The sequence below is a fragment of the Pristiophorus japonicus genome, chromosome 4 (genome assembly GCF_044704955.1).
Source record: "Pristiophorus japonicus isolate sPriJap1 chromosome 4, sPriJap1.hap1, whole genome shotgun sequence".
Taxonomy (NCBI): domain Eukaryota; kingdom Metazoa; phylum Chordata; class Chondrichthyes; family Pristiophoridae; genus Pristiophorus; species Pristiophorus japonicus.
In genome coordinates, this window is record NC_091980.1 from 263,830,337 (window position 1) to 263,856,373 (window position 26,037).

Here is a 26,037-nt window from a genome sequence, read left to right on the forward strand (position 1 = left end):
TTGTTTTCAAATTAATACCATCCTTTACCTCCTTAGTTAGCCACAGATGGTTCATTCTTCTCTTAGAGTCTTTCTTTCTCACTGGAAGATATCTTTGCTGAGAGTTATGAAATATCTCCTTAAATGTTTGGGCCATTTGTTATCTACCACCTTACCCTTTAATTTATTTTCCCAGTTCACTTTGGACAGCTCTGCCTTCATACCTTTGTAACTGCCTTTATTTAAGTTCAGGACACTCGTTTGAGACCTTGTTTTCTTACCCTCAAATTAAATTTGAAATTCTACCCTGCTTTGATCACTTTTCCCAATAGGATCCTTTACTATTAGATCATTAATTAATCCAGTCTCATACACATTACCAGATTTAAAATAACCTGCTCCCCGGTTGGTTCCACAACGTATTGTTCTAAGAAACCATCCCAAATAGACTCTGTGAACTCTTCCTCCAGGCCACCTTGCCAATTTGATTTGTCCAATCAATATGAAGATTAAAATCACCCATGATTATTGCCATACCTTTCTTACAAGCCTCCATTATTTCTTGATTTATACTCTGTCCTACAGTGTGGCTACTGTTAGGGGGCCTATAGACTACTCCCACCAGTGACTTCTTTCCCTTATTATTTCTTACCTCTACCCAAACTGATTTTATATCTTGATTTTCTGAGTCAATATCATTTCTCGCTACTGTACTGATCTCATTCTTTATTAACAGAGCTATCCCACCTCCTTTTCCTTTCTGCCTATCCTTCCGAAATTGTAAATACCCCCTGAATATTCAGTTCCCAGCTTTAGTCACCTTGCAACACGTCTCTGTAATGGCTATCAGACCATACCCATTTATTTCTATTTGTGCCGTCAACTCATCTATCTTGTTACGAATGCTGTGTGCATTCAGATAAAGTTTTTAATTTTGTCTTTTTACCATTTATCCCTACTCTTTACCCAGAGAGTGGTGACAATGTGGAACTCACTACCATAGTATAGATGCATTTAAGGGGTGGTTAGATAAACAGAGCAAGGAGAAAGGAATAGAGGGTTATGCTGATAAAGTTAGATCAGGAAAGGTGGGAGGAGGCTCGAGTGGAGCAGAAATGCCGGCATGGACTGGTTGGAACGAATGGCCTGTTTCTGTGCTGTATATCCTATGTAATCCTATGTAATTACCATCTTAATAACTTCAACATGAGGATTGTACTCTGTAGTAAACCAAACTCTTACAGTTCAGACTTTTACCAGTCTCATTATCTGTGAAAATGATCGTAGGCAATAGAAAACACGAATACTGCGAGCTCAGATGATGGTTGACTGAAGTTCAACTGTATATCTAAAATTTTTCCTCAAATAAAAATAAGCTTGAAAAATTGTAGGCATTTGTTGTAATTAGTGTATAAGCACCACTTAAAAAAAAAAAGAGCCATAATATTACAAAGTTTGGCTTATTTGGGTATTTCTTGTCTTACCAGGTTCAATTAAAGAGTCCAGCATGAATGTGAACAAAAAGCAGCAGGAATGTCTTGTGAGCAATACAAAGGCAGAGTTCCCATTAGGTCAAAATGTGTTTACCTTCTGTATCTTGAAGGTTAAATGTTCTTCAACGAGATGGGATGTTCACTATCGGAATGTCAAATTATAGACAGTCTATTGGGGAGTATATAAGGACTTGTGAAGACCAGATGGTATGGCTAATTCATGTACAGGGAGGATAAGTACGGTAGTTGTGAGATGTAATTATTGCCATAATAATTTCAGACCCATTCAGAATAACCTTAATGTGTAGGTAACTATAGATACAAAGGTACACAAAAAGAATTGGTGGTCATCCCAGTTGATTAAGTTTCGAGGAGCTTTTTTAAGTAATTGAGAGAGATATTTCAGTTTTATTGGAGGACATGGATAGGCATTAGGTTTCAAACTAGTTTTCCGAAAGGAAACAAGAGTCCAATGAAGTTAAAAATCCCCTAGCATGCCTGGGGAAAATGTGATAAAGGTATTCAATTACTAAAGATGCAAATCCGTGTTCAGGAGGGAGACTTTCTGACATCTTGAGATAACACTGATATTTTCTAGCCTACCTGTTATTCAAAACAAACCCGAGGCCAGTTTTCCAAACTCATGGATACCATTTAAAACTTTTGAGTGTAATAATAATCAGTGCCAATCTTACTGGTTTGAACAATTTAGTAATCAGCAATGAATTAATCATTACTGGAGTAAATGAATATCGATAAGGCAGCAAGATCAGTTAGAATACATCCATAAATATTTAAGGAAACGATAGAGGTATTGGGAGGGGCTATGGCTGAAGCTTTCCATTGCTCATTAAATATAAGAGTAGTAGCAAAAGACCACAAAGTAATTTGTGTTATTTAAAAGCTTCATGGATCTGTTAGCTTAACATCCAGAGCATGAACAAATAATATTGGGGTTTATTACGAAGCAAGCAATTCAAGCAGTGTTCAAGCATTTAACGAGAGCAAATGTAATAATTCTAGGTCACCATAGATTTAGAAAAGATAGGCCATGTCTGACAAATTAATTAGATTTCTTTGATGACAAAACAAAATTAATGGCCAATGGTTATGCGGTTGCCGTGTTTTGTGACTTTAACCACAGGGGACTTGTGGTTAAAGAAAAAGTTGTTTGCTTAAAGGAGGAAACAGCAACTGTATTGGCTAAGTAATAAAAAAAGCACAGGCTAATGACAGAAGCTCCAACAAATTGCATTTATATAGCATCTTTGACGTAGTAAAACAGCCCAAGCTACTTTACAGGAGCGTTATCAAACAAAATTTAATACTGAACCACATAAGGAGATATTAGGACAGGTGATCAAAAGCTTGGTCAAAGAGCATCTTAAAGAAGGAGAGAGAAATAAAGAGGTGGAGAGATTTAGGGATGGAATTCTAGAGCTTAGGGTATCGGCAACTGAAGGCAATTTCAATTGGACATCTATGACCAGCTGAGTACCCCAAGGACCAGTTCTTAGGCCTCTGTTCATGATATTTATAAATTATTTGGAAGAGAGTATCAAAGGTAAAATGTTTTAAGTTTACAGATTCAAAATTGTGTTGGAAAGTAGGCAATATAATGCAAAGAAGTGTTTAGGGACTTATCAACAGGGCAGATGAATCACATGGGGCTAGAACCTCCACTTTTTTTGCATGCTTAACGCCCACTAAACGCCCACTTTAGCGCTGAAATAACATATAACGCCCATATATCACCCATTTTGGCACAAAATGGAAACTGACGGGCATTTTTCAGAAACTTATCGCCAAGCGTCACTTTCCCCGTGTGCTTAACGCTGGGGAAAAATATGACCGCCTGCCCACTTTTTTTGTCACAAAGAGCAGATTTACCGAAACTAGCGGCCACGAGATTGCCCAGCATCACTTTCACCACCTCGCACACATATCGCCCACAATATCGCTCGCCCAAAAAAACCGGAACGAATCACAGCGTTATGGATGCCATGTTCTAGATCACATGTCACGTCCTTTAAAAGGCTGCTGTGTTTCAACCTCGGCGGAGTTCAGATGTACTCTGCAGGTCGTTGAAGTTGATGTGAACATCTGTAAAAACATCTTGACCATACTGTGAATTGAAGAGGTGTCTTTGCCGGAGCATTCCTTGTTTGTGACCAATCGGTGGAAAACAGAGAGCTACTGCAATGGGGCTTATCCTTTCTCACTCTCTCTTGGTGAACAATTACATGCAGCAGACTCGACATCGCCGAAGAAACGCTCCACTGCATTATGTGCCCAATGTAAGACGTGACCGATGAGGAGGATCAGACGTTACACATCCTGCAAGTACAAGGAGAAGCATTCTTACCTCGACTTGCCCGACGCCACCTGCCTTCGGAGACTGCGCTTCCACAAAGAGGTTATCATTGAGGTATGCCAGCTGATACCTCAGTGATAACCTACATATCGATTGGTCAAATCAAATCGCACGGGGTAGCCTGGAGGAGGAATTCTTAGAATGCATACGGGATTGTTTCTTAGAACAGTATGTTACTGAACCTACATGGGAGCAAGCTATCTTAGATCTGGTCCTGTGTAATGAGACAGGAATAATAAATGATCTCCTAGTAAAAGATCCTCTCGGAATGAGTGATCACAGTATGGTTGAATTTGTAATACAGATTGAGGGTGAGGAAGTAGTGTCTCAAATGAGCGTACTATGCTTAAACAAAGGGGACTACAGTGGGATGAAGGCAGAGTTAGCTAAAGTAGATTGGGAACACATACTAAATGGTGACACAATTGAGGAACAGTGGAGGACTTTTAAGGAGCTCTTTCATAGTGCTCAACAAAAATATATTCCAGTGAAAAAGAAGGGCGGTAAGAGAAGGGCTAACCAGCTGTGGATAACCAAGGAAATAAAGGAGAGTATCAAATTAAAAACCAATGCGTATAAGGTGGCCAAGGTTAGCGGGAAACTAGAAGATTGGGAAAATTTTAAACAATAGCAAAGAATGACTAAGAAAGCAATAAAGAAAGGAAAGATAGATTACGAAAGTAAACTTGCGCAAAACATATAAACAGATAGTAAAAGCTTTTACCGATATATATTTTGGAAAAGAGTGACTAAAGTAAATGTTGGTCCCTTAGAAGATGAGAAGGGGGATTTAATAATGGGAAATGTGGAAATGGCTGAGACCTTAAACAATTATTTTGCTTCGGTCTTCACAGTGGAAGACACAGAAACCATGCCAAAAATTGCTGGTCACGGGAATGTGGGAAGGAGAGGACCTTGAGACAATCACTATCACTAGGGAGGTAGTGCTGGACAGGCTAATGGGACTCAAGGTAGACAAGTCCCCTGGTCCTGATGAAATGCATCCCAGGGTATTAAAAGAGATGGCGGAAGTTATAGCAGATGCATTCGTTATAATCTACCAAAATTCTCTGGACTCTGGGGAGGTACCAGTGGATTGGAAAGCAGCTAATGTAACGCCTCTGTTTTAAAAAGTGGGTAGACAAAAGGCAGGTAACTATAGGCCGGTTAGTTTAACATCTATAGTGGAGAAAATGCTTGAAGCTATCATTAAGGAAGAAATAGCGGGACATCCAGATAGGAATAGTGCAATCAAGCAGACGCAACATGGATTCCTGAAGGGGAAATCATGTTTAATTAATTTACTGGAATTCTTTGAGGATAAAACGAGCATGGTGGATAGAGGTGTACCGATGGATGTGGTGTATTTAGATTTCCAAAAGGCATTCGATAAGGTGCCACACAAAAGGTTACTGCAGAAGATAAAGGTACGCGGAGTCAGAGGAAATGTATTAGCATGGATTGAGAATTGGCTGGCTAACAGAAAGCAGAGAGTTGGGATAAATGGGTCCTTTTCGGGTTGGAAATCGATGGTTAGTGGTGTGCCACAGGGATCGATCTGGGACCACAATTGTTAACTGAATGGGCTAAGGTTTGGCAGATGGAATACAATGTCGGAAAATGTGAGGTCATCCACCTTGGAAAAAAAAACAGGAAAAGGGACTATTATTTGAATGGGGAGAAATTACAACATGCTGCGGTGCAGAGGGACCTGGGGGTCCTTGTGCATGAATCCCAAAAAGCTAGTTTGCAGGTGCAGCAGGTAATCAGGAAGGCGAATGGAATCTTGGCCTTCATTGCGAGAGGGATGGAGTACAAAAGCAGGGAGGTCCTGCTGCAACTGTACAGGGTATTGGTGAGGCCGCACCTGGAGCACTGCATGCAGTTTTGGTCACCTTACTTAAGGACGGATATACTCGCCTTCGAGGGGGTACAGAGACGATTCACTCGGCTGATTCCGGAGATGAGGAGGTTACCTTATGATGATAGATTGAGTAGACTGGGTCTTTACTCATTGGAGTTCAGAAGGATGAGGGGTGATCTTATAGAAACATTTAAGATAATGAAAGGGATAGACAAGATAGAGGCAGAGAGGTTGTTTCCACTGGTCGGGGAGACTAGAACTAGGGGGCACAGCCTCAAAATACGGGGGAGCCAATTTAAAACCGAGTTGAGAAGGAATTTCTTCTCCCAGAGGGTTGTGAATCTGTGGAATTCTCTGCCCAAGGAAGAAGTTGAGGATAATACATTGATCAATTGAAATATTAGAGAAACATAATGGGGCTGAATTTGCGGCCCCTCTAGGCGCATACGAGGTGCGCATGTGCCCGTGAGGGCCACGCAAGTTCCGGGTGTAGGCATGCACTGCGCCTGCACTAAAACCCAGAACTTGTGATCTGTCAAGAATCCTCTTGACACATTGTACGAATCCAAAAGAAAAGGGCCTCTGTGGGCAGAGAGTTGGGCTATTTGCCCAACTTCTGCCCAGTGAATGCCTTTGAAATTCTTACACCTGGTAAAAGCAGGCATAAGGCCTCCTTTTACCAGCGCAAGAGTTTAAAAAAGTAGAAAAATAAAATGTTATCACTGATTTATACATTAAAATCCTTGTCCAATAAGGTAAGTCTATTTTTAGCCCCGTTAAAACATATAAAACATTTTTTTGAAAAAATGCGATTTTTGTTTAAAATATTTAATTAAATGGCATTTTGATTCATTTTAAATATATAATTTAAAAATATATATTAAATGTGTTTGTGCATTTTTTAAGTGATTCCCATTCATACTTATGGGAGTTCGGCACAAACAGAACTCCCCATAAATATGAATGGGAATTCCCTCTTTCATTTGTTGGGCAAGCCTACATATCCCAGGGACTTGCGAGCTGCATGCGTCCCTGGGATATGTGAGCCTCTACCCGCGCGTACCCGGAGAGCCCCAGGACCGCAAATCTACGTACCTCCCAGACCATCAGATAAATTCATAAATCTTTTGCAGGTCAGACGCATCCATCCGCGAAAAGCCTAAGACAGCAATTTCTACCCCAATAGTTACAAGTAGTTGGAGGAATATGTTCATCACATTAAAAAGTTGTCAGGCAGCCTGAATTCACAGAACAGTCTGTTCCTAAGGCTGAACTGGAAGTCCACTAGGTTAACCAATGTGGTCCAGTCTCTGCTGCAGTATGAACCTTTCCAATCCTTTCTTTTAATTTGAAATTAAACAAACACACAAAATTCACAGCACATATGTGTTTGTACCAGTGATGTTACGCGCACTGTGTATTCTGTTTACAAACCTTGAAATGTTTCTGGTAAGTCTGATGCTGATTCCATGATCTGCTCAGATTTTTGGGTCAGGGCATAGTTAGTATCAGATTTAATATTCACATCAAACAAAGCTTAGGTTACCCAAGTCTTCACGTTCAACTTAGCCTCATTTTTCATAACTGCTTTCTTTGGGCCAGTGCCACAAGCATTGACAGTTGATAGGGTCTGTCCCCAATGTACCTGAGCTTACAAGGTCCAATGTAGATTGGCAGAGCCCTGATGCACCAACTCAACAGTCTTCCTCAAAGTCTGTCATTGACCCACGAGTCTAATAAAGTGGTGACCCTGCCACCCATCACGAAACAGAGGGTAAGGCCTCCCTCACTTGATGCGTGTACTTACACCAGTCATTGAAAGCAAACATACAGGTGTACAGCAAGCAGTTAGGAAGGCAAATGGTATGTTGGCCTTCATTGCAAGAGAATTTGAGTACAGGAGCAAGGATTATTACAGTTATACAGGTCCTTGGTGAGACCGCACCTGGAGTATTGTGTGCAGTTTTGGTCTCTTTACTTAAGAAAGGATATACTTGCCATAGAGTTCTGCGAAGGTTCACCAGACTGATTCCTGGGATGGTAGGACTGTCTTATGAGGAGAGATTGGGTCGACGAGGCCTGTATTCACTAGAGTTTAGAAGAATGAGAGGGGATCTCATTGAAATGTATAAAATTCTGACTGGGTTGGATAGACTGGATGCGGGGAGGATGTTTCCCCTGGCTGGGAAGTCTAGAACAAGGGGTCACAGTCTCAGGATGCGGGGTAGGAAATTTAGGACCGAGATGAGAAGAAATTTTTTCACTGAGGGTGGTGAACCTGTGGAATTCTCTACCACAGAAGACTGTGGAGGCTAAGTCACTGAATATATTTAAGAGCGAGATAGATTTCTAGAAACAAAAGGCATCAAGGGGTATGGGGAGAAAGCAGGAATATGGTGTTGAGATAGAGGATCAGGCATGATCATATTGAATGGCGGTGCAGACTCGAAGGGCCGAATGGCCTACTACTGCTTCTATTTTCTATGCCGATTGGCAGCCAGTCACTTGGTTCTGTAGTGAGGAAAGTCCAGAAGTATAGATGGGGGAAGGGGGTGGGGTGTGTGAGGGATAAATGTCGTACTCTGGCAGTGGAAGTGCAGTGGAGTGAGCGCTGATGACCTCCACGCCTGATCCCGTTGGAATTTTCAGGGTCACCTAAATTAAATGGTATCAGTAGATGAGCTCTTCTTTGGCATCTGCCAGAGGAGGTTCGGGCCAGAAATGTAGCCTGGCTGGAACAATGTCTTTTCTTATCTGGTCGACTGGTTCCCTTTATCATCGGAGGCCGATTTTCATACCGGTGGGATTTTAATTGGTCGTCCAGGCCAGGATCCAGGCATAACGCCTCATGTGGGCCCCACTTCCACCGTTCAAAGGACCTGAATGTTGGTTGATCCTGGAATCCGGGTTGCTGGGCATGAGGGAGGTTGAAGTCAAAGAAATTCCTAGCTTGGGTATTCACACCCCTGACCCCTCTGATATCACGGGCCATGTTTTGCGTGGACAGACACAGCCTCAAGCAAGCCGCTTTGGAGATTTGCAACCTAGACTGGAACCCACATATCCGGTCCCAGCCAATTTCCTTAAAGGTTACCGTGCACTCCTAGCTGACCTATGCCGACAATGCACTTCTGGTCCTGTGGAAATCTGGGGCCTTGTTCCCGTTAACCAGTATGAGATGAGACGGCAATTTGAACTCTAGCTATCAGCCCATGTTATTATTGGAGATAAATGTACCGAAGGTTTCACCAGCATTAAACAGGTTTGCCTGACAAGAGTGTGACTGCCAACAATATGTTGTTATTGGAGTAACTTTCTGCTATCTTTCTCAGTTGGCTTCCACCTCTCGGAAACGAATGCTGTTAAGTAATGGGAGTTCCATGAGTTGAGAAATTTGCCAGATTTCCCTTTAAATACAGTTATAATTGGCAAAAGTTTTAAAAAGCATCTACTTTTTAACAAAGTAACATATCCATTTTTTTCTCTAAATTGCATTGCAGCAAGAAAGTTTACAAACAGGTATAACAGGATATTTATAATAGAATTCTTTATACAATAACAGACTTAACTGTCCCCTTGTGCTTAAAATCAAGTCTACAACAGCTGATAAATACAAGCTGTCAGAGCAGAACTTTTCACATTTGTTCCCGGATGATCCATCAACATTTACATTCAGTCCTAACAGAGGACAAGGAAGGACTCACAAGAATCGTTCTTCATTAGCAAATCAAAGCAGTGCCCCCCCGCAACCTGCGAGGGAACAGCATCGTAGCAACTCGGGAATAAAAGGAGGAGCCAGACACTGCAGGGAGCAGCATGAGCAAGTCCAGAAGTGCGACGGCTTCGAAGAGGGCGACTGGATTGACATCACCAAAATCCAGGTCATCGATTGGAGCGTGGGAAGGACCATCGCCGGGGTCGGGGCCCAGGTGCAGGAGGAGAGGCAGTGAGCAGCAGAGAAACAATGAGTTCGGGCCCCAGGAGAGGCGTAAGTTCAGGCCCCAGGAGAGGCGAGAGTTCAGGCCCCAGGAGAGGCGAGAGTTCGGGCCCCAGGAGAGGTGAGAGTTCGGGCCCCAGGAGAGGCGAGAGTTCGGGGCCCAGGAGCAGCGATGTCAGAGGTGAGGAGCGGCGGAGTTGGAGTCGAGGAGCAGCGGGGTCGTGGACCAGGAGCGGCGGGGTCATGACCTCGGAGCGGCGGTGTTAGAGGTGAGGAGCGGCGGGGTCGTGGCCCAGGAGCGGCTGTGTCGGAGTTGAGGAGCGGCGGGGTCGTGGCCCAGGAGCGGCTGTGTCGGAGGTGAGGAGCGGCGGGGTCGGAGTTGAGGAGCGGCGGGGTCGTGGCCCAGGAGCGGCTGTGTCGAAGTTGAGGAGCGGCGGGGTCGTGGCCCAGGAGCGGCTGTGTCGAAGTTGAGGAGCGGCGGGGTCATGGCCCAGGAGCGGCTATGTCGGAGTTGAGGAGCGGCGGGGTCGTGGCCCAGGAGCGGCTGTGTCGGAGGTGAGGAGCGGCGGGGTCGTGGCCCAGGATGGCTGTTTCGGAGGTGAGGAGCGGCGGGGTCATGGCCCAGGAGCGGCTGTGTCGGAGGTGAGGAGCGGCTGGGTCATGGCCCAGGAGCGGCTATGTCGGAGGTGAGGAGCGGCGGGGTCGTGGCCCAGGATGGCTGTGTCGAAGTTGAGGAGCGGCGGGGTCGTGGCCCAGGAGCGGCTGTGTCGAAGTTGAGGAGCGGCGGGGTCATGGCCCAGGAGCGGCTATGTCGGAGTTGAGGAGCGGCGGGGTCGTGGCCCAGGATGGCTGTTTCGGAGGTGAGGAGCGGCGGGGTCATGGCCCAGGAGCGGCTGTGTCGGAGGTGAGGAGCGGCGGGGTCATGGCCCAGGAGCGGCTATGTCGGAGGTGAGGAGCGGCGGGGTCGTGGCCCAGGAGCGGCGGTGTTAGAGTTGAGGAGCGGCGGGGTCGTGGCCCAGGAGCGGCGGTGTTAGAGTTGAGGAGCGGCGGGGTCATGGCCTCGGAGCGGCTGTGTCGGAGGTGAGGAGCGGCTGTGTCGGAGGTGAGGAGCGGCTGTGTCGGAGGTGAGGAGCGGCGGGGTCATGGCCTAGGAGCGGCTGTGTCGGAGTTGAGGAGCGGCGGGGTCGTGGCCCAGGAGCGGCTGTGTCGGAGTTGAGGAGCGGCGGGGTCGTGGCCCAGGAGCGGCTGTGTCGGAGGTGAGGAGCGGCGGGGTCGTGGCCCAGGAGCGGCTGTGTCGGAGGTGAGGAGCGGCGGGGTCGTGGCCCAGGAGCGGCTGTGTCGGAGGTGAGGAGCGGCGGGGTCGTGGCCCAGGAGCGGCGGTGTTAGAGTTGAGGAGTGAAGGGTCGTGGTCCAGGAGCGCGCAGCATATATCAGCAGCGGGGTCAGGGCCCAGGAGCGGCTGTGTCGGAGGTGAGGAGCGGCGGGGTCGTGGCCCAGGAGCGGCTGTGTTGGAGGTGAGGAGCGGCGGGGTCGTGGCCCAGGAGCGGCGGTGTTAGAGTTGAGGAGTGAAGGGTCGTGGTCCAGGAGCGCGCAGCATATATCAGCAGCGGGGTCAGGGCCCAGGAGCGGCTGTGTCGGAGGTGAGAAGCGGCGGGGTCGTGGCCCAGGAGCGGCTGTGTCGGAGGTGAGGAGCGGCGGGGTCGTGGCCCAGGAGCGGCGGTGTCGGAGGTGAGGAGCGGCGGGGTCGTGGCCCAGGAGCGGCGGTGTCGGAGGTGAGGAGCGGCGGGGTCGTGGCCCAGGAGCGGCGGTGTCGGAGGTGAGGAGCGGCGGGGTCGTGGCCCAGGAGCGGCGGTGTCGGAGGTGAGGAGCGGCGGGGTCGTGGCCCAGGAGCGGCGGTGTCGGAGGTGAGGAGCGGCGGGGTCGTGGCCCAGGAGCGGCGGTGGCAGAATCGAAGAGCGAAGGGTCGTGGTCCAGGAGCGCGCAGCATATATCAGCAGCGGGGTCAGGGCCCAGGGATGTCGCAGCAGAGCTAGGTTAACCCTTGCCACTGGACCAAGGCCTTGCTCGGTCACGCCCGTGTGATGGCTGGTGTGCTGCGGCCACTCCACGTTAAAAGAATTCACGCAGAGACATTCTCCACCCTTCAAGATGTAGCTCAAGACCTGGAATTTCAAGTCCCTCATTGATACACCTGTGAACTCATCTTTTTTAAGTGTGAAAGCGGGTCATCCTTGACACGAGGGATTACCTAATACTAATACTGTTCCCTTGTGTGCTGGGCTCAGCATTTATTTTTTGTGAGTATTTACATTGTTATTATATTTTATAAATCACGTCACTGTCAATTATCCAAACACGAGAACATCTGAGGGACTTGTTATTGGGTAATAAATGCTCCCTGTCATTTTTTTTAATGCCACATATTTATATTTAAGTAATTGCTGTGTGTGGATATAAATCATTGCAGCAAATACGTATTATCGCTGGTTATTCTAGTAATGCACTCCAAAATACAGAACTAGTCTTTGTGAATTAAAGCTTCACTGCTGGAATCAAATTCAAGGTTTAGTAAATGTAAAATCAAATCAGGGCAACTGCTGGGAAAGTAATATTACATTGTAATAGCTGCAATGAAATCCATCCATAATGTGAGCTCCCATTCAGATGAGACACTTTTTTACAGCAGTGCTTGTAAGTGTCAGTGGGAAAATGTAAATTCTTTTGACTGAACAATATTAATAGTTGCTACAGGGCAGTATTTAAAATGCATACATGCCAGCTGACCAACAGCTTAAGGCTGGTACAGCCCTGTAAAAGCTGCTGACTTAATTACAGCCCTGGTTATAAGCCTATATGTGACCTTAAACAGGCTTTGTAACCAAAACTGTGGGTATACCCAACATTGCTTCACAAGTAAAATAAAAGCAAAATACTGTCGATGCTGAAATGTGAAATTCAAACAGAAAATGCTGGAGCACTCTGCCCTCGGCCTCCTACACTGTTCCAATGAAGCCCAAGGTAAGGTCGAGGAACAGCCCCTCAGCTTTTTACTAGGCACTTTACAGTCTTTCACCTTTAGCATTGGGTTTAACAACTTTAAACCTTAACCACTGCCCCCATTTTCTCTTGGAAGGTGCTGGTAATGGAAGATGTCTGCACCAGAACTATTGGGAGTGGAGGAGGTGTGAACTACTGCTTGGGGCGGGGTTCCCCATCAGTACACAGCCGGGGGAAGGGTGGGGGGCTGGGGGGGTTGGGTGGTCCGCACTCCTGGTGTATATCTACCTTTGATCCACCACATTTCCCTGGCTGCATTTTCCATGCTTTCCCTCCTACACCTCCTCTGGACTTTTTTTTTGTTTCTATATTTGTTTCATAACCACTCCTTTTTCCCTCGTACCATCATCCCTTTTGTCATTTCATCATTCCTGCCCTCCACCCTATCACAGGCTTTTCCTTTTGTTCATTTCCTGCCTCCTTTTCCCTGGCTCTGTGCATGCTTAAAAGCTGTTCAACTCTCAAAATCTTCCGGTTCTGTCGAAAGGTCCATCGAGCTGAAAAGTTAGCTCTGTTTTACGCTCCACAGATCCTGCCTGACCTGCTAACTGTCTCCAGCATTGTTTTTATTCCATCACTTGTATTGGGCAAACAATATGGTAGTGTCGTGGTTATGTTACTAGTTATTCAGAGGCCTGGACTAATAATCCAGTTCAAATACCACCATGGCAGTTTGAGAATTTGAATTCACTTGAATGTACATGTATATTGGTAAAAGTGACCATGAAGCTGCAGATTATTGTAAAAACCCAACTGGTTCACTGATGTCCTTCAGGAAGAATACCTACTGCTCTTACCCAGTCTGACTTCAGTCTTACATCAACGTGATTGACTGCTTTTGGAAGTGGCCTAGTAAACCACTCAGTTGTCTCAAACTTAGGCAATTAAGGATAGGCTATAAATGCCGGCCCTGTTGGTGATGTTTACATCCCGAATGAATAAAAAATGGTTTAAAAAAAAAACATGTACTTCTATCGCATTTTTCACGATCTCAGGATATCCGAAAACACTTTCCAACCATTGCTGTGTTTCCTTGAACTACTCTCACATTTTTGTTTCAAATAATTTTATTGATTTATATTTTCTATCCCTCTATAAGATCATCTCACACGCTTCCTTTCCAGGTTGAAAAGCCCAAACTTCTTGATTCTTTCCTTATCACTCAGGCCTTTGACACTAATGTCACCAAGTTCATGGTCTACAGGGCTGTAGTAATACCCGCCCTCCTGTATGGCTCAGAGACATGGACCATGTACAGTAGACACCTCAAGTCGCTGGAGAAATACCACCAATGATGTCTCCGCAAGATCCTACAAATTCCCTGGGACAACAGATGCACCAACATTAGCGCACTCATCCAGGCCAACATCCCCAGCATTGAAGTACTGACCACACTTGATCAGCTCTGCTGGGCAGGCCACATAGTTCGCATGCCAGACTCAAGACTCCCAAAGCAAGTGCTCTACTCCGAGTTCTCCACGGCAAACGAGCCAAAGGCGGGTAGCGGAAATGTTACAAGGACACCCTTAAAACCTCTCTGATAAAGTGCGACATCCCCACTGACACCTGGGAGTCCCTGGCCAAAGACTGCCCTAAGTGGAGGAAGTGCATCGGGGAGGGCGCTGAGCTCCTCGAGTCTCGTTGCCGAGAGCATGCAGAAATCAAGCGCAGGCAGCGGAAGGAGTGTGCGGCAAACCAAGCTCCCCGCCCACCCTTCCCTTCAATCACTGTCTGTCCCACCTGTGACAGAGACTGTGGTTTTTGTATTGGACCGTACAGCCATCTAAGAACTCACGCTAAGAGTGGAAGCAAGTCTTCCTCGATTCCAAGGGACTGCCTATGATGATGATGTTGATGATATTTACTGGGGTTTTGGATCGCGGTGTGGGGTTGGGGGTGTAGAGTTTAACTCCCTGGCGTGTGTGCTTTTTTAAAAAAATTCTCTGGAATGTGTAATTAGCTCCTCCCTGCCTACATAATCAATAACTTTGCAAAGTGTAATTCAAGCCATTCTGACTGCCTACTCCAGACAGCAGCGCTTACTTCAAACGGACAGAGCTCATCCTTGCAGATTAAGACCTTCTCCAAACCCCCAAACAAGTTCCCGCCCCCCCGCCCAAGTTCCTGACCTAGTCACCCCCCCAGCCCATTTTCCTGACCTAATCACGCCCTCGCCCAAGTTCCTGATCTAGTCACCCCCCGCCCAAGTTCCTGATCTAGTCACCCCCCCACCCAAGTTCCTGACATACTCCACCCCCCCCAACCCACCGCCCACGTTCTTGACCTCCCCCTGCCCAAGTGCCTGACCTAGTCACCAGCCCCGCCCAAGTTGCTGATCTAGTCACCTTCCTCGCCAAAGTGCCTGACCTAGTCACCCCTCCCCGCCCAAGTTCCTGACATACTCCACCACCCCCCTCCCCTTCCCCACGCGCACATTCTTGACCTCCCTTCGTCCAAGTGCCTGACCTTCCCCTTTCCCCCCCACCCAGCAGAATTTCTGAGCTTCTCCCTCCCACCCAGGGTTCCTGATCTTCTACGCCTGCATAAGTTCCTCCCTCACGGATTTATGACCTTCTCTACCCAACAAATTCCTGACCGACCCCCCCCTGACCGCCACCGCCCCCCGCCCCCCCCCCCCCCCGTCTCCACCATAGATGGGGCACTGTGTGTGGCTCACGGATTGTTAAAAGGTTTTTTGGGTATGAAGTGAATAGTGACAGTGTTGTGATACGTCCAGCCTTACCATCTAGAACACACTCTCAAGCATCCCACTTTAGACCTTGATCACTTTCTTCCACCATCCCTACTGTGCTCTCCGTACTCTTTAACCCCCCCCCCCCACTGTGGATACTCAGCCGATGAATATATTCAAGACTGAGATCGCTAGATTTTTGGGAAGTAGGGAATCAAGGGATATGGGAAAATGGTGGGAAAGTGGAGTTGATATAGAAGTTCAGCCGTGATCTTATTGAATGGCACAGCAGGCTCGTGGGGTCGTATGGTCTACTCCTGCTCCTATTTCTTATGCTCTTATATTAAAAGGCCACAGCACAGGAGCAGGTTGTTGGGGGTCGAGGGTAGAGATCGGAGGAGGATCGAAGGGGGATGGGTGGTGGTGGGGGTGAGTACAGCGTGGCTGAGAGGGTCAGAGTGATTGCAGGGGCGTCAAAATTTGCGGCCGGGTTGGAGATTGTGGTCAGCAAAGGGGATGGGGGAGGGACTTTCAGGGATTCAGGGAGAGATCAGAGAGGGGCCTGAGATTGAGGATCGGTTATCGCGGAGAGATTGAGGGGGGTGGGGGGCAGTGATCGTGGGATGGCTGGAGATTAGGGGTATCGGGGGTGATCATGGAGGTGGGGGGGGGGTGGGGGGGTTTACTCGTTGGGCCTGGACGAAACACTTCTGCTCCCCCTGATCACAAGCAGTATTATAAAGGCACTTACCTGATAGATCTAGTTTCACCTCCTTTTACCTGCCAAGTTTCTCAAAGCCTGGGAAACTCGGTCAACATGGGTTAAAAATAGAAATCCTGTTAAAATGGCAAGCAACCTCATTAAAATAGCCTTTCAATGAGTAGCCTGCCTCCTGAGAGCGGATTGGTCACCCAAACCTCGTCCCGCCTCCGTTAAAACCAGAATTGGGCAGGTTTAAGGTGCATTGTGTTCCCGTTTCAGAATTTTAAAATTTTAACTTCCCATCCAACCCAAAATGACCCCCTAAGCATCAATCTCATGGCTCTTCTCTGCACTGCTTCCAGTGCTTGAATGCTCCCCTGGTTCTTGGCCAGCAGAACAGGACACAGTACTCAAGTTGTGGTCAAAACAGAGCAGTGTACAGTTTGGTCACAACTTCCTCTGACTTGCATTCTTATCAGTTTTCGATAATCAATTTTAAATATTGCAGAATTTGTTGTAAAGTTGGCATAAGGCACAGAAATGTCCATCTGCATAATGCCTACAGTGTATTATTTATCGAAAAACATTATGGGATTATTTTATCACGGGATGTGGGGATCGTTGGCAAGGCCATCATTTATTGCCCATCCGAATTGCCCTCAAGAAGATGATCTTGAGCCACCTTCTTCAACTGTTAGAATCCGTGAGCTGAAGGTACTCCCACAGTGCTTGGGAGTGAGTTCATAGAAGCGGGATCTGCATGTGGTGAGTCACCAGACACGAGTAGCCTGTAGCCAAGGCAGGGGCCATGGGTAGCGTAGGTGCCAAATCGATGGAGTGTGAGGTTGCACGAGTTCCATTGCACAGGACTCAGATGAGCACTTTGATGTTGCAGGCTACAGAAGAAGGCTGATGAGTATGCACAGTGAAATGCTTGGTGCATTGGGAAGCCTGCCAGAAAGTCTGCGTGCAATGTCAAGGAGCATGGAGGAGTCCGGCACCAACTTGACACAGGGCTTTGCATAGAGCTTGAAGCCCATCCTTTCCAGCATGGAAGTGAAGGCCAACTCCATTAGCGCACTTGTGGAACCAACCATAATGCAACATCTGATGGCCGATATCTCAGCTTCCATTCGAGCACAAGCAGCAGCCATCCAGTGTCTTGAGTGCTGGAATGGAAGCTCAGACTGCTGCCATGCAAGCTCAGACTGCTACCATCATGGCTCTGGATTGCAGTGTTCAAAGGGGCTTCCTGCACTTGCCCAGAACGAGAAAATTTAATTCACTTTGCTTCCAATTTCCACTCTTTCCTCAACTTCACTTGGTCCATCTCTGACTCTTTCCTTCCCTTCTTCAACTCCCCTGTCTCCATTTCTGGGGATAGGCTATTTATAAACATCTACTATAAACCCACTGACTCCCACAGCTACCTGGACTATAGTTCCTCCCACCCACTTCCAGTGAGGACTCTATTCCATTCTCCCAATTTCTCTACCTCCGCTGCATCTGTTCTGACGATGCCACCTTCAACACTAGTGCTTCCGATATGTTTTCCTTTTACCTCAATTGAGGATTCCCCTCCTCCAAGGTTGACATGGCCCTCGACCGTGTCCGTTCCATTTCCAGCACTTCTGCTCTCACCTCTTCTCCTCCCTCCCAGAACTACGATCGGGTTCCCCTTGTCCTCACCTTTCACCCCACCAGCCTCAACATTCAACAGGTCATCCTCTGCCATTTCCAACACCTCCAGCATGATCCCACCACCAACCACATCGTCCCCTCCCCTTTCAGCTTTCTGAAGGGGCCGCTCCCTCCGCGACACCCTGGTCACCTTCGCAGTAACCCCCTGCAGCCCGTGCAAACGCAGGAGATATAACACCTGACCTTTTACCTCTCCGTTCCCACGATCCAGGGCCCCAAACACTCCTTGCAGGTGAAACAGCGATTTACTTTTACTTCCTGTAATTTCGTATACTGTATTCGCTGCTAACGATGCGGTCTCCTCTACATTGGGGAGACCAAACACAGATTGAGTGACCACTTTGCGGAGCACCTCCATTCAGTCCGTAAGGGTGACCTCAAGCTTCCGGTCGCCTGTCACTTTAATTCTCTACTCCACTCCCACTTTGATCTCTCCATCCTCGGACTCCCGCACTGTTCCAACGATGCTCAATGTAAGCTCGAGGCCTCATCTTTCGATTAGGCACTTTACAGCCTTCTGGACTGACATCGAGTTTAGCAATTTCAGATCATAAATTCTGCCCCTATTTTTTCAGTCGGCAGCTGTTTATGATTCTGTCGTCCCCATTTGCAACATTTAACCACTCCTGCCTTCCACCCTATCACGGACTGTCCCTTTTGTTCTTTCCTCCCCTGCCCCCCTTTCCCTGCCTCTGCATGTGCTTAAAATCTGTTGCATCTCTAACTTTTCCAGTTCTGACGAAGGGTCTCAGACCTGAAACGTTAACTCTGTTTCTCTCTCCACGGATGCTGCCTGGCCTTATGAGTGTTTCAAGCATTTCCTGTTTTTGTTGTGTAGTGAACAATACATTTTGGTGCACACAATATACTGTTCACTCTGACCAATAGAGTGTGTAATTTCAGCAAAATGCACTACTTCTTTTCAACTTGTCTTGGCTGTTGTGCTGATTGATAATTGGATCGTTCAGAAGTACTCAACCTGAAAGACCGCATTCTCAGGAGTCACAGAAGATGTTTACAGAAACTAAGCTAAATTGATTAAGCCTCTTAAGTAATTTACAGTAAACATATTTTCCTTCAAAGGATGCTATCTTTGTAAGGATCAAAGGTAATCCCTTGTTAAAATAACAACATGGATTTAAGATTAAGGGTCAAAGAGATCCAGACAGGGTGACCCATGGTCTCTGTTCTGATTCATAAAAATGTTATTCTGACAAACACCAAATATGAAAATAATTCACTGATATTAAAAATGGTTCTATTGACATCAAGTATGAATTTATGTCTGGAAACATCATTTGAAGTGAAATGGAGTCTGTTGAATGTTTGTTAACCAGATATTATCTGACTTGCTGTGTTTCTTTGTCTCTGCAGGTTTCTACATGTATATCGAGACTTCCCGGCCTCGAAAGGATGGTGAAAAGGCTCGACTCCTAAGTCCTATTTTCAGTACACTGCCTAAAAATCCATATGGATCCACTAACAGTGCTTACTGTGTCAGCTTCTACTATAACATGTATGGAAAGCACATAGGTATGTGTGAGTTAACATAAATTTGTTCATCTGTGTTTGACCTAGAACTTTAATATTTATTCGCGTCTAGTTAATACCATCCTAACTTTAACATGTATCACTGGTACATGCCTGAAGGAATACAGAAGAACTGTGAGCAAAATAATATAGCGAGGAGCAAGAGCATTAATGTCGCTTATACAATGGGCAACATTGAAAGCAGCAGGATAATAGTGTGCAATCTTATACTATTCACATCAAGTCAGATAGTAAGTATTTTCTTACAATACATTTTGGACAGAGAGACCTTAATACAACTACACCACAGAGTGCTCCAGGGCCAGTTTTGTTGAGAATTAATGAAATATTTCTTTAAAAGCTCGCCACTGCTTATCTACCGTCATACCTTTTAATCTATTTTTCCAATCTACCTTAGCCAACTTGCCCCTAGGCAAATCACTCTCAAACTTAATGTGAAATTCTACCATATTATGATCACTCTGCCCCAGAAGGATCCTTTACTATGAGATTGCTAATTAACTCTGTCTCATTACACAATAGCCTGTGCCTAGTTGGTTCCATGACATATAGTTCTAGGAAACTGCCCAGAATGCATTCCATGAACTCTTCCTCCAGACTACTGGTGCCAATTTGATTTGTCCAGTCTATATGAAGATTAAAGCCCCCTCAATTATTGCATTACCTTTGTTACAAGCTCCTACTATTTCTTGATTAATATTTTGTCCAATGGTATAGCTACTGTTAGGGGTCCTATATAGTACTCCCACCAGTGCTTTCTGCCCTTTGTTATTCCTTATCTCCACCCATACTGTTTCTATTTCTTGATCTTCCGAGCCGAGATCCTTTCTCTCTACTGTCCTTATGTCATCCTTTATTATCAGAGCTCCCGCCCCACCCCCCCCCCCCACCCCCCCCGCCACACACACACACACACTCCCTTTCATTCTGCCTGTCTTTTTGAAACATCAAGTACCCTGGAACATTTAGTTTCCAATCTTGCTTACCTTGCAACCAATTCTCTGTATGGCTATTAGATCAAACCTATTTATCTCTATTTGTGCCACTTATTCGTCTCTCTTGTTGCGAATGCTTCGTGCATTCAGATAAAGAGCCTTTAACTAAATATTTTACCATTATTCCCTGCTTTGACCTTATTCTCAGCTGCACTGTTACGATTAGACTCTCTGTCCCCCTTCCTGTCACACACTGCTTATTTGTACCCAAATCGCTACACTGCTCTATTGGGGCTCGTGCATGGGTAAAAAGCACAACTGAAATAAAGGTGAACAAACTTTTTTTTAAAGTTTCTTAAAAATTTTAATTTTTATTAAAATGGATAAATTTGAGACAGCACAAAATTAAAATTAGTTTTTCAGGGCCATAACCTTTGGTCAGCAGTCAATACGCTGTTAAAACCCCAGTTGCACCTAATCCCTTTGAATCTAACTTTTAGTGAGGAATTTGACAGCATACTCGCTGCAGAGGAGCCAAATTTGTCATCGGTTTCTATAATTGGAGAGATTTCACTGATTGCCGGCTCTGTGGGGCGGGGAGGAGAAAGACATAGGGCAGGCTGTGGAGCAGCAGTGAATGATACCCCAACTTCAGGATTTGTACATTAGGCTGCACATGCGCCAAATCCCGAAGTTACAGTCAGTTTCAGAGGTGAAATGCTGCCGAACGCTGCCAGTTCACCACCGTCAGGACCACAAATTCCAGGCCACGTAAAATTTGTTAATCTCCCATGGGGTTGCTCATGGGGAGTCAAGACAAAGTGAGGCTTCAAGTCAAGGAGGGTTGGCAGGTGGAAAATAATTAGACCAGGACTGTGAATGTAGTGCGTAAGAACAGGGCAGAGAGGAAAGTTACAGTGAAATAGTGTGGGAGACAGAAGGGAGAATGGGGTGGGGAAGGAAAGAGAGAGAGGGGCAGGTTTAATAAGGTTAGAGGGTTGGAGAGAGGGAAGGGAAGACTATAGTGAATCCAGAGGAGGGGAAAATCAAGGTCTGGGGGGGGACGGTGAGAGGTTGCCAGATGTCAGAGCAGAGCAGAGGAGGCTAAAGGAAGCAGCTATACTGCTGAAACCAGAGACACAAGCATTTTAAAGAGGAGCAAGGGGAGGAGATAGGGCAGCTCATCATGGAAGAAATGGGGGAATGTGGAGGAGGTAGGGTGTGATATCTTCACAGAGCACAAGCACACACAGCTTCCTACATGGCAGGCAGCTCTCTTGGAAGCCTCCGGAATCTGCCTGGTTCTGTTTATTATTAGTTTGCAGTTGCAGTACAAAATATGTCCACATCCACAGTGTGGCGCTACAAACATTACAAGCTTACAGACATTTCACTTCTCCCTCCTTAATGAAGAAGTTATTGTAACAAACATCATATATAACTTTCATGTTTATACATCACACAGGATATAGACTTATTTTTTTTTCCATATTTACAAATTTAACTTTACCACTTGTTTTCTGTTTCGGAGAGGATACCTTCGCTCTCGAACAGAACTTTCCAAACCTGGTGTCGATTTCGCACTCATTCAAGGCTCATCCTGAGGAACGTTTTCCTCCACAGAATTTCCTTGATTTTGATTTTCATTTGAACTCGCTCTAACTTCAGGCTCTTTGTTTTCCTGACTCGGACTCAGACTTTCATTCTGATTCTCTCCTGGATTTGTTTCCAGTACATTGGATTGAGGATTTGCTACTGATGTATCAAAACTATCTGAATGGTCAGAAATAATTGAACCATTCCCACCTTCAACTCCTTCCATGTCTGTAGGTAAAATATGAACAAACCTAACCTGTCCATTATCAAACATCTTTACCAAATATGTGCGAGGACCACATATCTTCACCACTCTTCCTCGTCACCACTTTAACCATTTATGGTGATGGTTCTTCACTCTCACCTTCTGGTTTAATTTCACACTTCTCTCTTTTACTCTACCTCTATCATGATTCTCTTTCAGTCTTAATTGTGTCTCTTCTAGGGACTGTGCCAAATTTGGATTAACAACGAGAATCTGGTTTGTGGCTGTCGTTTGAGAAACAACTCTGCTGGTGTTCTACCAGTAGTTGTATGAGGAGTATTTCGATATGTAACCAAAAAGTTAGCCAATTTGGGATCCAATGACAACTGTCGTTTCCTTGGATTTGGATCTAACATTTGTTTTATTAGAACATAAGAACATAAGAATTAGGAACAGGAGTAGGCCATCTAGCCCCTCGAGCCTGCTCCGCCACTCAACAAGATCATGGCTGATCTGGCCGTGGACTCAGCTCCACTTACCCGCCCGCTCCTCATAACCCGTAATTCCCTTATTGGTTAAAAATCTATCAATCTGTGATTTGAATACATTCAATGAGCTAGCCTCAACTGCTTCCCTGGGCAGAGAATTCCACAGATTCACAACCCTCTGGGAGAAGAAATTCCTTCTCAACTCGGTTTTAAATTGGCTCTCCCGTATTTTGAGGCTGCACCCCCTAGTTCTAGTCTCCCCAACCAGTGGAAACAACCTCTCTGCCTCTATCTTATCTATCCCTTTCATTATTTTAAATGTTTCTATAAGATCACCCCTCATCCTTCTGAACTCCAACGAGTAAAGACCCAGTCTATTCAATCTATCATCATAAGGTAACCCCCTCATCTCCGGAATCAGCCAAGTGAATCGTCTCTGTACCCCCTCCAAAGCCAGTATATCCTTCCTTAAGTAAGGTGACCAAAGCTGCACGCAGTATTCCAGGTGCGGCCTCACCAATACCCTGTACAGTTGCAGCAGGACCTCCCTGCTTTTGTACTCCATCCCTCTCGCAATGAAGGCCAACATTCCATTCGCCTTCCTGATTACCTGCTGCACCTGCAAACTAACTTTTTGGGATTCATGCACAGGACCCCCAGGTCCCTCTGCACCGCAGCATGTTGGAATTTCTCCCCATTCAAATAATATTCCCTTTTACTGTTTTTTTTTCCAAGGTGGATGACCTCACATTTTTCGACATTGTGTTCCATCTGCCAAACCTTAACCCATTCGCTTAACCTATCTAAATCTCTTTGCAGCCTCTCTGTGTCCTCTACACAACCTGCTTTCCCACTAATCTTTGTGTCATCTGCAAATTTTGTTACACTACACTTTGTCCCCTCTTCCAGGTCATCTATGTATATTGTAAACAGTTGTGGTCCCAGCACCGATCCCTGTGGCACATCACTAACCAACGATTTCCAACCCGAAAAGGACTCGTTTTACAATTTGTACAGTGCGCTCTGCTGCACCATTTGAAGCAGGATGGTATGGTGGAACCTTGGTATGTTTCACACCATTTTTGCTTGTGAATTGTGCAAATTCTTCTGAACGAAATTTTGGTCCATTATCGGAAACAATCTCTTCAGGGAGGCCAAATGAAGAAACTAATTTTCGTCAAATGTCCAATGTTTTACTTGTTATTTTCCACATTGGAAACACCTCAACCCACTTCGAATGGCGATCAATCACAATGAGCAATTGTTGTCCTTTTAACTCAGCAAAATCAATATGTAGCCTTTGCCACACCCTGGGAGGCCATTTCCATGGCTGTAATGGTACTGGTGGTGGTTGCTTGCATACCGATTGACATGCTGTACACTGACTCACGATGTACTCTATATCTTTATCAAGACCTGGCCACCATAAATAACTGCGTGCAAAACTCTTCGTCAAGCACATGCCCAGGTGTTAGTCATGGAGGTCTCCTGCTAATTTGGACCTGAATTTATTTGATATAACCATTCTTGCACCCCACATAATACAATCTTTATCAACTGATAATTCATTCCTACGAATGAAGAATGGATGTGTATCTTTATCTGTTACCTGGTTTGGCCATCCATTTGCAATATAATCATACACCTTTGACACCACTGGGTCACGTTTGGTTGCTCTACCAATCTCTTCGGCTGTGACTGGCAGTTCATCAATGTATGAAAAAGAAAACACTTCTTCCTTATTGGGTGTAACTTGTGATGGGGAAGGCAATCTAGACATTGCATCAGCATTACTGTGATCAGCTGATCATCTGTATTCAATATCATATGTATATGCTGACAAAATCAAAGCCCATCTCTGCATTCGGGCTGCAGCTAATGTTGGAACTGGAGACTTTGGATGGAGGATTGCTGTTTGGGGCTTTTGGTCCGTAACGACGATAAATTTATGACCATACAAGTATTTGTGAAACTTTTTGACCCCAAATATTAATGCCAAAGCTTCCCTTTCAATTTGTGCATAATTACTCTCACTGTCACTGAGAGTGCGTGAAACAAAAGCAATTGGTCTCTCCTCCCCACTACGTGATACATAAGAGATCACTGCCCCAACTCCTTACGGAGAGGCATCACATGCTAGCTTAATCTCCTTAGATATGTCATAGTGAACTAACATGGTGCTCTCTACCAATTTGCTTTTACACTCCTTGAATGCTGTATCGCATTCTTTTGACCACTTCCAATGGACCTGTTTTTTCAAAAGTTCATTCAGTGGATGTAATACTGTAGCCAAATTTAGTAGGAACTTCCCATAATAGTTCAAAAGACCCAAGAATGAATGAAGTTCAGTGACATTCCTGGGAGTGGGTATATTTCTGATTGCATCCAATTTTTCCATGGTTGGATGTAAACCATCTTTGTCTACTCTGTACCCTAAGTACTCCACTGAGTTTTTAAATAACTCACACTTACGAGCAGGCACTCGTATTCTGTGCTTCTCTAGCCGTTTGAGGACTTCATTCAATATTTTATGAATTTGCATATTTGGTGCTGAAATTAGTATGTCATCCAAATAACATACTACCCCTTCAATACCTTGCAAAATCTGGTTCATCACCCCTTGGAATATGACAGGGGCGGAAGACACTCCAAACGGTAGCCAATTAAATTGATATTGGCCTAGATGAGTGTTTATAGTCAAACATGACTTGGACTCCTCATCTAGTTCAAGCTGTAAGTAGGCATTCATAAGATCCAGTTTTGAGAAGATCTGACCACCTGTCAGTGTTGTGAACAAATCTTCTATATTCGGCAATGTATTGGGGAGATTACCCTCTAAAACCTGGTTTACGGTTACTTTATAATCACCACACAATCTTACCTTACCATCGGACTTAGGTACAACAACAATGGGTGTAGCCCAATTACATCGATCTATCTTACAAATAATGTTCTGAGTCTCTGGTCTTTTGAGTTCTTGCTCAACTTTCTCCTTGAGTGCATATGGTACGGAACGTGGCTTGTAGTAAACCGATCTGGCGTCCTTCTGTACCCTGACACTCGCCTTGAAGCCTTGGATCGGACTGCCCGTTTCGCAGAACAGTTCAGATATTTCTTGATTACCTCATCCGTTGATGAAAATCTCACTTCCACACAGAAAATCTTATTCCAATCCAGCTTCAGTGAGCTCAACCAATGTCTTCCTATTAAAACAGACTTGTCTCCTTTCACTGTTATTGGAGGCAAGTTCTGAAATTGATCTTTATATTTCACCGGTATGGTGATACGACGTACCACAGGAATTGTCTCTCCCGAGTAGCCTCGCAGCTCTAACTTGGATTTCTCCAGCTGGAAATCACGCAATTTGTCGAGGTACAGTGACTCCGGTACTACACTCACGGATGCACTCGTGTCAATTTCCATTGGTATCTTGAATCCCGCAACATCTATCTGGATTTTGAT

General features: G+C 45.6%; 1 protein-coding gene across 1 annotated transcript in view; it reads left to right on the plus strand.

Annotated features, from left to right (window-relative positions):
• The window catches only part of mdga2a (MAM domain containing glycosylphosphatidylinositol anchor 2a), an 842,847-nt gene that overhangs the window by 741,221 nt on the left and 75,589 nt on the right, over positions 1–26,037 (plus strand). Inside the window, exon 16 of the mRNA XM_070877927.1 lies at positions 19,175–19,333. Coding sequence (XP_070734028.1) covers positions 19,175–19,333 — 159 coding nt within the window. The remainder of the gene's footprint in view (positions 1–19,174; positions 19,334–26,037) is intronic.